A 15,734-nucleotide genomic window follows, 5' to 3' on the forward strand; every position below is an offset into this window, starting at 1 on the left:
ATGGCGCCTGACAGTGAATAGGTGGCACTGCTCGTGTTTGGTGTGCCAACCTGCTGAACAGCGCAGAGTGATTGTCATCACTGGGATGGTACTAGGTGGCAGACAATGGCTGGATATTATATATACATGACCATAGTCAGTCTGGCACAGGGTTCGCGACCATAGTCAGACTGGCACAGGGTACATGACCATAGACTGGCACAGGGTACACGACCATAGTTAAATGTTGCATGCAATAGGTGGCTGAAAAAGGGGCGGGTAAAGGGGTGTGGTCAATGGGCGGAGTCAAGGGGCAGCAAAATTAGCTTTTGCCTAGGGTGGCAAAAATACTTGCACCAGCCAAAGACATTGGGGGCATAAGATTCCTAACAATATGACCCCAATGTCCAAGATGGGCCATCTCCTTTAATATGATTGAGCATACCTCTGCAATATACTTACTGGATCCTACACATTTTGTCTCAAACTTTGCAGAGGGATTGCTTTCTGACCGTCCTATTGGCACAGTTGGGCACAATCAGGGCCGGGCCGACACAGAGGCTGGGGAGGCTCCAGCCTCAGGGCGCAGGCCAGCTCCCCAGCCTCTGGGCGGCAGGCAGGCCACTGAGTTAGAAGATCCGATGGTATATTCTAACCCCCAGGCGTTCCCATGGTGACAGGGAGCTTGCCTGGGGGTTAGAATATACCATCGGATCTGAGTTTTCACGAGTGTTAAAACTCAAATCCGATGGTATATTCTAACCCCCAGGCGTTCCCATGGTGACAGGGACGCTTGCCTGGGGGTTAGAATATACAGGGTCACGCCGCCCCCAGGAGCACATTTATAAACTAATCAGTAACTTTAACTTTATTAAAGTTGCTGATCTCTTTATTAAAGTTGCTGATCTAATCATCGATGATCTCTTTTCTTGAATATCTTACTCTGTCTCAGCTCCGGTAATAGCAGGCAGTGAGGGGGGCGGCGCTCACTCACTGACGTCACACGCCTGCTCCTCCCACTAGGCGGCGCAGGCACGTGACGTCAGTGAGTGAGCGCCGCCCGCACGTACTTACTGCTGTTACCGGAGCTAAGACAGAGTAAGGTATCCAAGTAAAGAGATCAGCAATGATTTACTGATTAGTTTATAAATGTTCTCCTGGGGGCGTTGGGGAGGGGGATCTGTGGATGGCACTGCTATGGGGAGGGGGATCTGTGGATGGCACTGCTATGGGGAGGGGGATCTGTGGATGGCACTGCTATGGGGAGGGGGATCTGTATATGGCACTGCTATGGGGAGGGGGATCTGTGGATGGCACTGCTATGGAGAGGGGGATCTGTGGATGGCACTATTTAGGGGAGGGGGATCTGTGGATGGTACTGCTATGGGGAGGGGGATCTGTGGATGGCACTATTTAGGGGAGGGGGATCTGTGGATGGCACTGCTATGGGGAGGGGGATCTGTGTATGGCACTGCTATGGGGAGGGGGATCTGTGTATGGCACTGCTATGGGGAGGGGGATCTGTGTATGGCACTGTTTAGGGGAGGGGGATCTGTGGATGGCACTGTTTAGGGGAGGGGGATCTGTGAATGGCACTGTTTAGGGGAGGGGGATCTGTGGATGGCACTGTTTAGGGGAGGGGGATCTGTGGATGGCACTATTTAGGGAGGGGTATCTGTGGATGGCACTGTATAGGGGAGGGGGATCTGTGAATGGCACTATTTAGGGGAGGGGAATCTGTGGATGGCACTATTTAGGGGAGGGGGATATGTGGATGGCACTGTTTAGGGGAGGGGGATCTGTGGATGGCACTGTTTAGGGGAGGGGGATCTGTGGATGGCACTATTTAGGGGAGGGGATCTGTGGATGGCACTGTTTAGGGGAGGGGGATCTGTGGATGGCACTATTTAGGGGAGGGGGATCTGTGGATGGCACTGTTTAGGGGAGGGGGATCTGTGGATGGCACTATTTAGGGGAGGGGTATCTGTGGATGGCACTGTATAGGGGAGGGGGATCTGTGGATGGCACTATTTAGGGGAGGGGGATATGTGGATGGCACTGTTTAGGGGAGGGGGATATGTGGATGGCACTGTTTAGGGGAGGGGGATATGTGGATGGCACTGTTTAGGGGAGGGGGATCTGTGGATGGCACTGTTTAGGGGAGGGGGATATGTGGATGGCACTGTTTAGGGGAGGGGGATCTGTGGATGGCACTATTTAGGGGAGGGGGATCTGTGGATGGCACTGTATAGGGGAGGGGGATCTGTGGATGGCACTGTATAGGGGAGGGGATCTGTGGATGGCACTGTTTAGGGGAGGGGGATCTGTGGATGGCACTATTTAGGGGAGGGGGATCTGTGGATGGCACTGTTTAGGGGAGGGGGATCTGTGGATGGCACTGTTTAGGGGAGGGGGATCTGTGGATGGCACTGTATAGGGGAGGGGTATCTGTGGATGGCACTGTATAGGGGAGGGGGATCTGTGGATGGCACTATTTAGGGGAGGGGGATATGTGGATGGCACTGTTTAGGGGAGGGGGATATGTGGATGGCACTGTTTAGGGGAGGGGGATATGTGGATGGCACTGTTTAGGGGAGGGGGATCTGTGGATGGCACTGTTTAGGGGAGGGGGATATGTGGATGGCACAGTTTTTTTTTTTTAATAGTGTTTATTTAACATTTTGCATAAAAATACAACACTCCCATGGGGAGAACAAAGAAGAAACAATCTTCCATGATACAACACTCACATCAGCAAGTCCGTTATTAACGTATATCTTGACCATAAAAGACATATAAATGACTTTAGTACAAAGTGTCACTGTTGTCTCTAAGAAGCTTCTAGAACTTACTCAATCCCATACACTCACACATACATACAATGGGTGATACATTTGCCACCGTCAATGACTCAAATCGTGCCTTCAGCTTGGACCCAAAGGCCCCAGATATCATCAAATCGATCAGGCAATCCCCTTGCCTCGTATGTCAATTTATACATTTGCAGGTCATTATTTATAAGGAGTACCCATTGGCCCACTGTAGGACACTTGGGCGGTTTCCAGTTCAAAAGTATATTTTTTCTCCCATAAAACATCAACAATCTTAACAGTATTCTATTATATTTGGAAGGAGTGGCATCAGAAACTAACCCTAGTAGGCATATTACAGGATTACAAATCCCTGGGAGCCCTAACCTAACATTGATAAAATTACAAATTCCCTTCCAGTATGTCTTTATCACCGGGCATAGCCACACCATATGGAAGAAAGAGCCCCTCGCCTCTCCACATCTATCACATCCCGGACTCGGTAATTGTCGCATCTGATAGAGACGCAGTGGGGTCAAGTACACTCTGTGCATCCACTTCACTTGGATGAGCTGATCTCTCGCACTTATAACCGACGTCCTCCATCTCAGACGCCACTCCTCCAAATGAGAGTCCTCCAATTCTGGAATATCCTCAGCCCATTTAGCAAAGGAAAGCCTAATAGGAGATTCTTGCATTTTAACAATTTCGACATAGAAGGCGGAGATAGGTTTGCAAGGGATTTTCCTCCTAGCTATTGATTCTAATGGGCCGCACTCTAAATTTAGGGATAGGGCTCTAAATTGTTTCTCGCAGGCATGTCTCAGTTGGAGGAAGCGGTAAAAACTCGTCTGGGGCAACTGGAACTCAGCTCGCAGGCTCTCAAAGGAACGGAAGGTCCCATCCTGAAACAATTGTGTTAGATATTTAAGACCCTTCCTAGGCCAGAATTCAAAGTCAGGAAGATGCAAGAGCTCTGGGAGAAGCTTGTTACGCCATAGTGGGATATAGGGGGACCAGGTGTCACCCTCCAGATTTTCTGTATGTATCTCCACAAACCTCACCCAGGCCTCGCTAACTGTTACCATAGAGTCTGTATAAGTCCCCAGTCCTACGGGTTTCCCCCCCCGGTATACCAGATTAGTTAGAGCTTCATATGAACCAGCCAGCGCCGCCTCTAGTACCACCGCAGGGTTATTGGCATCTGCCCTAATCCACCAAGATGCATACATTAGGCGCGTGGCTATATAATAAATATACATATCTGGCAGCTGCAAGCCCCCCTGAATGTAGGAGGCCTTCAGCGTCTTTCTCGCAAGTCTGGGGGACCGATGGAGCCACAAGAAACGGGAAAAGGATCTATCTAAAATATCAAAATGGGACTTAGGGATCCTCACTGGGGCTGCTCTATAAATATACAGAAGTTTGGGTAGTAGCACCATCTTGATAATATTAATTCTCCGCACCAAAGTCAGCGGAAGATTTTCCCAGGCTTCCAGCTTACGCGTGACATATTCCATGGTGGGCCTCAAGTTCAATAGACAAAACTGTCTGGGGTCCCTATGGATATGTATCCCTAAGTAAAGAAAGTTATCTACAACTCTCAGGGGAGATATCGGGGAAATATCCACATCTTGATCTACATCTATTATACATAAACTAGACTTGGCCCAATTAACCCGTAAACCCGAGTATTTCCCATATCCATCCACTACATCCAGCAGGGTTTCTAAGGAGGGGCCAGGGTCCGCCAAGTAGACCAACAGGTCATCCGCGTATAATGATACCTTCTCCTGAATCCCCGCTACCGACCACCCCTCTATCAAAGAGCTGTTATTGATTAATTGTGTCAAGGGTTCCATTATCAGGGCGAACAACAATGGGGACAAAGGGCACCCTTGTCTAGTGCCTCTATACAACCTGAAGGGCCGGGACATGACTCCATTCACTCTAATCCGTGCTATAGGTGTCTGGTATAACAATTGGACCCACTTGACAAAGGAGGAAGGAAAGCCAAGACGGAACATTGTTTCCCAAATAAAATGCCACTCCACAGAGTCAAAGGCCTTCTCGTTATCCAGGGACGCCAAGACTCTTGAACCCGCATTATCGTGTCTGACCTGTAAATTGGTGAATAATCTCCTAAGATTTATATCAGTCGTCTTCCCGGGCATAAAACCAGATTGATCAGGGTCAATAACGGACAGTATCACCTCGCCAAGACGCCTAGCCAGGACTTTAGCCAAGATTTTCGCGTCCGTGTTTAGGAGGGAAATCGGCCTGTATGATGCACACTGATCCGGAGGCTTCCCGACTTTGTGAATTACAACGACAGTCGCTTCCCCAAAGGAAGAAGGCAACTTCCCGGATTCACATGCATACTCAAAAAGTCTGAGTAAACGTGCAGATTGTAGATCAACGTCCAACCTGTACCATTCAATCGGGAAGCCGTCCGGTCCAGGTGACTTCCCAGGAGCCATGTCCTCGATTGCTGCCCTCACCTCTCCAACATCAATAGGTCTCCCTAGATATCCAATATCAGCCGCAGCCAAAGGAGAAAGTGGGATGGATTGAAGGAATGAACGGATCCCATCTGGGGAGGAGGTGGATTTAGAACTGTATAGGTCAGTATAAAACTGAACAAACTGTTCACAAATGTCCTCGGGACGATATACCTTCAAGCCATCCCCGCTGGTAATGTGCGGGACTACCGTCTGCTGCGTCTCAGTCCTAGCCAGGAAAGCCAAGGCTCTCCCATTTTTGTTGCCATCCGCAAAGACCAAGCGCCTCTGGAATAGCAACCTCTTCTGGGTGTACTCAGTGAGATGCAAGGTAAGTTTCCTCTGTGCCTCGTCCCATGAAATACGGTTCACATCATTAGGATCTGCGATGAAAGCCTGCTCCTTATCTACTACCTCGTTTTCTAGTTTAATTCTGGTGGCGCTTAGCTCTTTTCTGTAAGAAGTAATTGCCTGAATCAGTGTACCACGCAGGACAACTTTAAATGCCTCCCACTCCACCAAAGGGTTAGCAGAGCCCTCATTAAATTCCCAATAATCTTTCATCCCCTGCTGCACCGCCCAACCTACCGGCAGCACCTCAAGCCATTTGCTATTCAGTCTCCATTGCCTTTCAGCAGGTGCAAGCGGCTGTCTCAGAACCACCAACAGGGGGGCATGGTCAGAAATGCCTCTTGGCAAGTATTCCGTGGCTACTAGTGAGGGCAGCAGCTCCCTACTGAGAAATGCTAAATCAATCCGGGAGAGTGTTGCATAGGAAGCCGAATAGCAAGAGTATTGTCGAATATCAGGGTGCATATATCTCCATCCCTCTGTTAGAGCAAATACCTCTGCCCAGGAATTCAACGCATCGGTATGCGACCCCCCAGGACGAAGCCTATCCATTGTCCGGTCCAACACCGCGTTGTAATCCCCAAGTACAATCAGAGGCACCGGGGGCAACGCTGCCACTCGTTTCATAATTTCATCCAACACATCTCTCTGGAAAGGGGGGGGGACATATACTCCTATCACCACATACTCGATGCCTCTGATTGCAGCATGAAGGATCACAAAACGTCCCATCCTGTCAGTCTGAACAGAGCAGGAACGAAAGGGAAGGGACTTCGCCACCAGAATTGACACACCTCTCGCTCTGGAAGTGAATACCGCATGGTAAGCTGCTCCCACCCAAGGTTTTTTCAACGCAAGGAGCTTCCTCCCCTGCAGATGTGTCTCCTGCAATATCAACATATCGGGGTTATGTTTCTTTATAAAATTAAAGACCAGTGATCTTTTAATTTTATCATTTAGTCCCCTGACATTCCAGGAGACAAACCGACAGATAGCCATTACGGCGGAGTGTCAAAGTTATACCATACGAGGAAAATGCACCACCCAAGCCATACATACACACAATCACACCCATACATCAAGAATGCAGTGAGAACATCCCAACATGCCCAGAACAGCGGACAAATCCCCCCACCCTGCCCAGATAACCCCAACCTATCCAAGCTTGAATATCCCATGAACAATCTCCTCACTAATAGATCAGGACGGGGAGGCCCGTGCTGCCACCCACCACTCAAGGTAAACTCAAGAACTGAACCTAGGCAGTAGGGCAATACAATTTTAGCACAAACAGCTCCCCATATAAAGTGACCATCCGCAACATAAAATAAGACTCTCAGAACATAAGTCCCATTATACTCAGCCCCTGCGATCGAGCCAGTCAGACGCCTCCTCTGGGGAGGTGAAGAATTTCACCACATCACCATCCTGGATTCTGAGACGTGCTGGATACATCATGGCATAAACCAGGCCTTTCTCCCGCAACCGAACTCTCACTGCCGTGAATTGCCTGCGTTGTTTCTGCACCTCTGTAGAAAAGTCCGGGTAGAAGGAAATCCGGACGTTGTCAAAATGAATGTCCTTCATACGACGGGCCGTAGCCAGGATAGCGTCCCTGTCTCTATAATTTAACACTTTAAAGATAAAAGGACGTGGCGGGGCTCCAGGGGGCAGAGGACGGGTAGGAATCCTGTGCGCCCTCTCCACTGCAAACGTCCCCGAGAGGGTAATTGGGTTCAGGAGTTGCTTGATGAGACGCTCCGTAAATTCCTCAGGGGAAGGGCCCTCTGCCCTCTCCGGTAAGCCCATAATCCTAATATTATTTCTCCTGTTTCGATTTTCAGCGTCTTCCACTTTTGCCGCCAATCACGGACCACCGAATCCTCACGTTGGACCGTATCTTCCACCTCTCCCAGCCTCCTCTCCACCTCAGTTGTCCTCTCACGGATCTTATCAATATCATGCCTGAGGAGAGTTAGGTCGGCCTGTACATGGTCAATTTTGACCGTGAGTGTCGTTTGGCAATTAGTAATGGCTGCCATGACTTTTGCAAGGTCCACCTCCGGACGTTCAGAAGAAGCCCCAGGGTTGTGGCCATCTGTCTGGCTCATGTTGTCAAGCATCAATTTAGGAGGGATAGCAGGCCCTGAGGTGCCCGTTTTTCGGCCCATAAAAACTTCAGCAACCAACGCTTGTGGCTTAATATAAGTGTCGAATCTCTCTCTGCTGAGGATAACGCAGACACAGTGTCCCCAACCAGCGTCACACCGCCCCAGGTGAATCTCTATAATGGCAGAGTAGATGAAAAAGTTCTCTACCTGGGTAACGGCCTACAGGGGGAGAGGTATAGCCGTCTGCAGTGCTGCAGCCAATATGGCGCCCGCAGCGTCCAACGCCCCGGGGTCACAGGTTCGCCGTCCGGCCAAGGAAGGAGTGAAAAGAACCCACCGGATTAAAGTTCCAGATCCCGCTTGGCCTCCGGTGTAGGTAAGTATGGCAGGGAATCCCCTCTCACCGGCTCCCCCACCGATCGATCAGGCCAGCAGGCAAGGATGGCGTCAGGTAGTGCCGTCTGGTAGGTAGGCCCAGTCCCAGGGCTTTTTATCCGGCAGTCACCGCAGGGCACCGGGACAGGTAAAACTTATGGGGGGCACTCACAGAGGCTCACTGAGGGTCTTTAGGCAGAAGTTCAAAGTTTTTCAGAGCGGATGGTCAGGATACAAACAGGATAGAATCGGAGCTGAAGCGACCAGCGTCCGCACTCCATGCCGGTCAGGCCACGCCCCCCCGTGGATTACCGGATGGCACTGTTTAGGGGAGGGGGATCTGTGGATGGCACTGTATAGGGGAGGGGGATCTGTGGATGGCACTGTATAGGGGAGGGGGATCTGTGGATGGCACTGTATAGGGGAGGGGGATCTGTGGATGGCACTGATTAGGGAGGGGGATCTGTGGATGGCACTGTTTAGGGGAGGGGGATCTGTGGATGGCACTATTTAGGGGAGGGGGATCTGTGGATGGCACTGTATAGGGGAGGGGGATCTGTGGATGGCACTGTATAGGGGAGGGGGATCTGTGGATGGCACTATTTAGGGAGGGGGATCTGTGGATGGCACTGTTTAGGGGAGGGGGATCTGTGGATGGCACTATTTAGGGGAGGGGGATCTGTGGATGGCACTGTATAGGGGAGGGGGATCTGTGGATGGCACTGTATAGGGGAGGGGGATTTGTGGATGGCACTATTTAGGGGAGGGGGATCTGGATGATGATTAATAACAAACATACATATCTAAATGGCAGCGACAGGGGGGGGAAGGGGGGCGCACTTGGGCAGCTCAGCCTCTGTTGGTGGTGGACCTTGTCCCAGCCCTGGGCACAATTAAGGTACAGACATTTCTAACGCTCAGTGTGAACATCTCCTCAGAACCCCATATGAGCCGACCCAATAAACTCAAGCAGCTGCATGTCCATTGTCTTAGTGTGTGTGGCAAGCAAGCCTACAGGCAGGTCCAGCTGAGTGCTCTGGTGTTACCATGTCGTGGTGGCAGGGCTGAGGAGAGCGGGCAGACAGCAGCCGAGACTGGAGCGGGGCGGAGCACCAGGAGGAGGGAAGAGGCAGCCGCCGGCTCCGCTCCACACTAGGGAAGATGAGGAGAAGGAGTGTCGCCTCACACTGGAGGAAGCTGCGGACGAGCGGGAAGCACGGAGTGGGGCGCTACTAGCACCGAGCTGAGAGCACCTAGGCGGGGACGGAAGGAGCGCTGTGCCCGGGGCAGCACTAGGCATTGTGCCTCCTGCGCACTTCCCGGGACCTTCCGATCCTTGTTTCTTCCTTACACCTTTTGCGACTTCCTGGGGGGATGATGGAGCACACATATCCGTCCTACAGCGGCCGGAGCCCGGTGTGGGTGGAGATGGTGGGTACGGGGGGCACGGAATGCCGATACTGGGGGGAGCGGGGGCTGACTGCAGGAACTTCACTGACCGGGGTGGACTGCTGTGTGTACATGGGTGCTGGGAGCGACTGTGACTGTGTGTGAACACTGTCTGATGTGCCACTTCTCTGTCCCGTCAGTGTGCTGTCATGTACTGAGTACTGGTAGAGTATACTGGGTGGGGGTCATTAGTTATAATGGTCCAGCGCAGTAGACAGGTATATACTGAGTATTGTACACTGCTTATAATGGTCTGGTACAGTATACGGAGTATATACTGAGTATTGTACATTGGTTATAATGGTCTGGTGCAGTACACAGGGTATATACTGAGTATTGTACACTGCTTATAATGGTCTGGTACAGTATACTGAGTATTGTACACTGCTTATAATGGTCTGGTACAGTATACGGGGTATATACTGAGTATTGTACACTGCTTATAATGGTCTGGTACAGTATACGGGGTATATACTGAGTATTGTACATTGGTTATAATGGCCGATGCAGTACACAGGTATATACTGAGTATTGTACACTGGTTATAATGGTCTGGTACAGTATACGGGGTATATACTGAGTATTGTACACTGGTTATAATGGTCTGGTGCAGTACACAGGGTATATACTGAGTATTGTGCACTGCTTATAATGGTCTGGTGCAGTACACGGGGTATATACTGAGTATTGTATACGGCTTATAATGGTCTGGTACAGTATACGGGGTATATACTGAGTATTGTACACTGGTTATAATGGTCGGGTGCAGTACATAGGGTATATAATAAGTATTGTACACTGGTTATAATGGTCGGGTGCAGTACATAGGGTATATACTAAGTATTGTACACTGGTTATAATGGTCGGGTACAGTATACGGGGTATATACTGAGTATTGTACACTGGTTATAATGGTCTGGTGCAGTACACAGGGTATATACTGAGTATTGTACACTGCTTATAATGGTCTGGTGCAGTACACGGGGTATATACTGAGTATTGTACACTGCTTATAATGGTCCAGCGCAGTAGACAGGTATATACTGAGTATTGTACACTGCTTATAATGGTCCGGTGCAGTAGACGGGTATATACAGAGTATTGTATACGGCTTATAATGGTCTGGTACAGTATACGGGGTATATACTGAGTATTGTACACTGGTTATAATGGTCGGGTGCAGTACATAGGGTATATAATAAGTATTGTACACTGGTTATAATGGTCGGGTGCAGTACATAGGGTATATACTAAGTATTGTACACTGGTTATAATGGTCCAGTTTAGTACATGGTATATATCAAGTATTATACAGTGGTTGCAATGGTCTGGTGCATTACACGGGGTATATACTGAGTATCGTACACTGGTTATAATGGTCTGGTACAGTACACAGGGTATATACTAAGTATTGTACACTGGTTGTAATGGTTTGGTGCAGTACAGAGGGTATATACTGAGCATTGAACACTGCTTATTTCTTGGTCTGGTGCAGTAACACAGGGTATAAACTGAGTATTGTACTTTGCTTATAATGGTCTGGAGCAGTAGACAGTATATATTGAGAATTGTACAGTGCTTATAATGATCTGGTGCGGTACACAGGATATATACTGAGTATTGTTCACTGGTTATAATGGTCTGGTGCAGTACACAGGATATATACTGAGTATTGTTCACTGGTTATAATGGTCTGGTACAGTACATAGGGTAAATACTGAGTATTGCACACTGGTTATATTGCTCTGGTGCAGTAAACACTATATATAGAGTATTGTACACTGGTTATAATGGTCTGGTACAGTACACAATTGTCTGGTGCAGTACACAGGGTATATACTGAGTATTGTACACTGGTTATAATGGTATGGTGCAGTACACAGGGTATATACTGAGTATTGTACACTGGTTATAATGGTATGGTGCAGTACACAGGGTATATACTGAGTATTGTACACTGGTTATAATGGTCTGGTGCAGTACACAGGGTATATACTGAGTATTGCACACTGGTTATATTGGTCTGGTGCAGTATATGGGGTATATACTGAGTATTGTACACTGGTTATAATGGTCCGGTGCAGTACATGGTATATATCAAGTATTATACAGTGGTTATAATGGTCTGGTGCAGTACACAGGGTATATACTGAGTATTGCACATTATTTATGATGGTCCAGTGCAGTACACAGTATATATTGAGTGTTGTATAAGGGTTATAATGTCTAGTACAGTACAGGGTCTATACTGAGTTTTGTGCATTAGTTATAATGGTCTGGTGCAGTACAGTTATATGCTGGATATAATGGGCAGGCATGGTATTGCTGTGCCTTGGTTATACCAGTCTGGTACAGTAGTCTTTATAATGGACAGGTGCAGTTTGCTGAGTACTGGCCATGGGTTATTCTGGACTGTTACAGTGTTGGTCACTTACAGTCTTCTCTCTTAGATCATAGAAAAGTCAGAAAGGTCCCAGTTTCCAATAAAAACTTGCAGTTTATTGTAAGAAATGATAAATCCTCGCACGCAGAATATAGGACACAGCGAGTGTTTTGGATCAGTAAATCAAGCTCCTTAGTTGTGACAGTGCTGTGGTCTTCTCTGCTGGATGCCAATCTTTATATGTCACTTGTCAGGGGAGCAGATCACCCATGCCGTCATGTAATTGAGAGCTGACAGTGCAGTCCCTTCTGGTCCTAGACATAATGGTTGATTAGAAGACTTCTTAAAGGAGAAATCCACCTAAAATATATCTCCTGAAATAGCTCATCATTGTATTCTGTGAACACTGTCTACTTCTGACTTCCAGAAGGAAAGGGGCTACAGCTCCTTTGAGCCTTCAGACCAGTCTTCAAATCCTATAATGTTGCCTCTGAGGGGGTCCTCTATAAAAGGGGTGCTTTATCGGAGGTGTTACTTTACAGACTTCACTCACACTACAGAGCCTCTCCATTAGGCCTCATACTCATGACCGTGATATTTTGCTGTCTGCAAATTGCGGATACTGTCAATGTTTCATCTCCATTTTTTTTTGTGGACCCATTGACTTTATATTTTTGCGGAACAGACATACGGATGTGGAACGCACACAGATCATCTGTGTGCCTTGTGCATCCATATGTCCGTTCCTCAAAAAGATAGACTGTCTGCAAAATGTGTAGCACTGATGTCGATAGATCTGCAAACAAAATGCGGACAGCACACGGACTGCCTCCGTATTTTGTGGATCCACTATTTGAAGACCGCAAAACGGACACAGTCATGTGCATCAGATGCCACCCTAAAGCCACATGTAAAAATGATGTGTGTTATTGCCGCACATATTTATATGGTTTTGCCTGCTACTCTACAAACTCATCATGGGGGACTCTGATCCCTGTTCTAGTGATTTGGGGCTTAGTTCATGTTCCCCCAGCACTCTAACATTTGTCGCCTATTCTGTGGCTACTTCCCTATGTGTTGACATGATACAACAGATACCAGGGCGCAGTGGGAGTGAACAACACAGATGGGAGAGAAGGGATTAGTGAGGATTATTGCCTATGCCGATGGAGGTCTGAGGCTCTATAATGGATCATAATGGGTAGTAAATGGATACTTGTTATCATCTGAGATGTCCTCTGCATCCCTGTAAGTTACAGTCTGGTTATTCACGCAGCGAAAGGAAACATTAGATTTATGGAATTCTTATTGCGCAATTCCCTTGTGTTATAATAAATGAACCCTTACTTAAAGGGGTTGTCCGGGATCAAACTTATATATTTTTTTTAATAAGTTTACTCACTCTTAATAGCCGATTCAAGGTCCCCACATATGTTTTTTTTTTGTATTTTCTCCCATTCTACAGTGCTCCGACGGTCCCCCACGCATTGTTGACATCAATGTTTTTGTTCGCGCTAACTTCCTGCCGCACTGCCCTTTGGGTCCCAGCGCAGCATCGTGTGTTTTCTGATGAATAGCAATCCACCGTGCATCCGCCCCCTTCATTTATATTCCGCCTCCTGCCGCACATCGCCACCTCCTCCGTGCATCCACCCCCTTCATTCATATTCCGCCTCCTGCCGCACATCGTCACCTCCTCCGTGCATCCGCCCCCTTCATTCATATTCCACCTCCTCCGTGCATCCGCCCCCTTCATTCATATTCCGCCTCCTGCCGCACATCGTCACCTCCTCCGTGCATCCGCCTCCTTCATTCATATTCCACCTCCTGCCGCACATCGTCACCACCTCCGTGCATCCGCCCCCTTCATTCATATTCCGCCTCCTGCCGCACATCGTCACCTCCTCCGTGCATCCGCCCCCTTCATTCATATTCCGCCTCCTGCTGCACATCTTCACCTCCTCCGTGCATCCGCCCCCTTCATTCATATTCCGCCTCCTGCCGCACATCATCACCTCCTCCGTGCATCCGCCCCCTTCATTCATATTCCGCCTCCTGCCGCACATCATCACCTCCTCCGTGCATCCGCCCCCTTCATTCATATTCCGCCTCCTGCCGCACATCTTCACCTCCTCCGTGCATCCGCCCCCTTCATTCATATTCCGCCTCCTGCCGCACATCGTCACCTCCTCCGTGCATCCGCCCCCTTCATTCATATTCCGCCTCCTGCCGCACATCGTCACCTCCTCCGTGCATCCGCCCCCTTCATTCATATTCCGCCTCTTGCCGCACATCGTCACCTCCTCCGTGCATCCGCCCCGCTGAATCATTCTTTCTCCAGCCTGTTGCAGCATTTGCCTGTATTTTACATAGGAGGCGTTTACTATGTTAAGTAGCAAAGTGCTCTGCCTCCTTCATTGAGAAGAAAGCGCACTGCCCGGTGACATCACTGGTCAAGAGGAGCGGGGCTTAGCGCAATGTGTTGCCGCCTAGTTTCCGCCCTTCACTGCACTCTGCATAATCATTGAGGCTGACGGTGACGTCACCCGGCTCCCTGCGAAGCGGAAGCAGAGGCTTCGCTCTGCAGAAAGGGACCCAGTACGCCACTGAATCTTTGAAAAGTGGCACTTCCGGCAGAGAATTTATGACAGGGCTTCAGAGTCTGGCAAAGGTAGGACAGGAATGTATGTAATATTTATGTGCTTGGTGTTCACTTACAGCAATGTCCCCAATTCCGGACAATCCCTTTTAAGGATAGATCATCACTATCAGTTTGGTGAGGGTCTGACTCCTTGCACCCCCCCCATCAGCCTTTCGAAGAAGCTGCGGCGCTCGTGTGAGCGCTGCGTCCTCTTAATCGTTTACCATAACACCATCAGGGTTGCAGTGGTGGTGCATTGTAATTACAGCTTCCTCTCCCATTCAAGTGCATACACTGCACCGCTGCTATTCCCTGGACAGCAAGCAGGTAAGCACTGAGGAAGACAGCGCTCGCACAAGCTCCTCAGCCTCTTCGAACAGCTGATTGGCGGGGCTGCCAGGAGTCGGACCACTGCTGATCTGATATTGATGACGCTGCACAAACCCTTTATAGGGGTTGTCCCATCTGGGACATTTATGGCTTATAGATAGCATATGCCATAAATGTCTGATTGGTGTTGGTCCCACCTCTCAAGAACGGAGAGTTCACCCACTTATGTGCAGGGTACTTTCCATTCACTGATATGGGACTTTTTTGGGGGGGAAGTTCCACAGTAGTAAATGAAGTGCCTTCCACGCAAGTGGAGCAACCTTTTCGTTCACCACTATGGAACTTCCGCTGTTTGCACTCCATGCACTTTAGGGCCTTGTTGTGGAGATAGGAGCAGGTCCCAGGGGTGATTTATAGCCTATCCATAGTAGAAGTTGACAATTCATTCAGCTGAGGCTGAGAGTCCCTTTTGCTCCAGGCAGCACGCCGGTGGTGACATTATGAGCTCTTTGCTATTCCCGGTATTTCATTGACTTGTTATATGCTGGTGATGAATGCTGTGTTCTTTGGCTTTCAGAACTAGAACAGTTCTCTTTGTACTTAAGACCTGGATGTAGAAGAGCACTCACTGCAGGAGAATAGGCAGAGAACACGTTACGTAGAGCTGTGCTTCAGTTTTCTCCCTTTGACACGTATACAAGCCTCAGCGCCCGGCTTACTGACCGGGTCAGAGTGAAATCACAAGAGGGTCTCAGGACTGTTCTAATCGCCATGTGATCTCAGTATTTGGCAGGATTAGAGAGC

At 49.0% G+C, this 15,734-nt stretch overlaps 1 protein-coding gene across 1 annotated transcript in view; it reads left to right on the forward strand.

Annotated features, from left to right (window-relative positions):
* Positions 1 to 9,297: 9,297 nt before the first annotated feature.
* DGKH (diacylglycerol kinase eta) overlaps positions 9,298 to 15,734 on the forward strand; it is a 227,219-nt gene continuing 220,782 nt past the window's right edge. The window contains exon 1 of the mRNA XM_040425413.1: positions 9,298 to 9,558. Within this exon, the coding sequence (XP_040281347.1) occupies positions 9,502 to 9,558 (57 nt within the window). The 5' untranslated portion in view covers positions 9,298 to 9,501. The remainder of the gene's footprint in view (positions 9,559 to 15,734) is intronic.

Source organism: Bufo bufo, chromosome 3, assembly GCF_905171765.1.
Source record: "Bufo bufo chromosome 3, aBufBuf1.1, whole genome shotgun sequence".
NCBI lineage: Eukaryota > Metazoa > Chordata > Amphibia > Anura > Bufonidae > Bufo > Bufo bufo.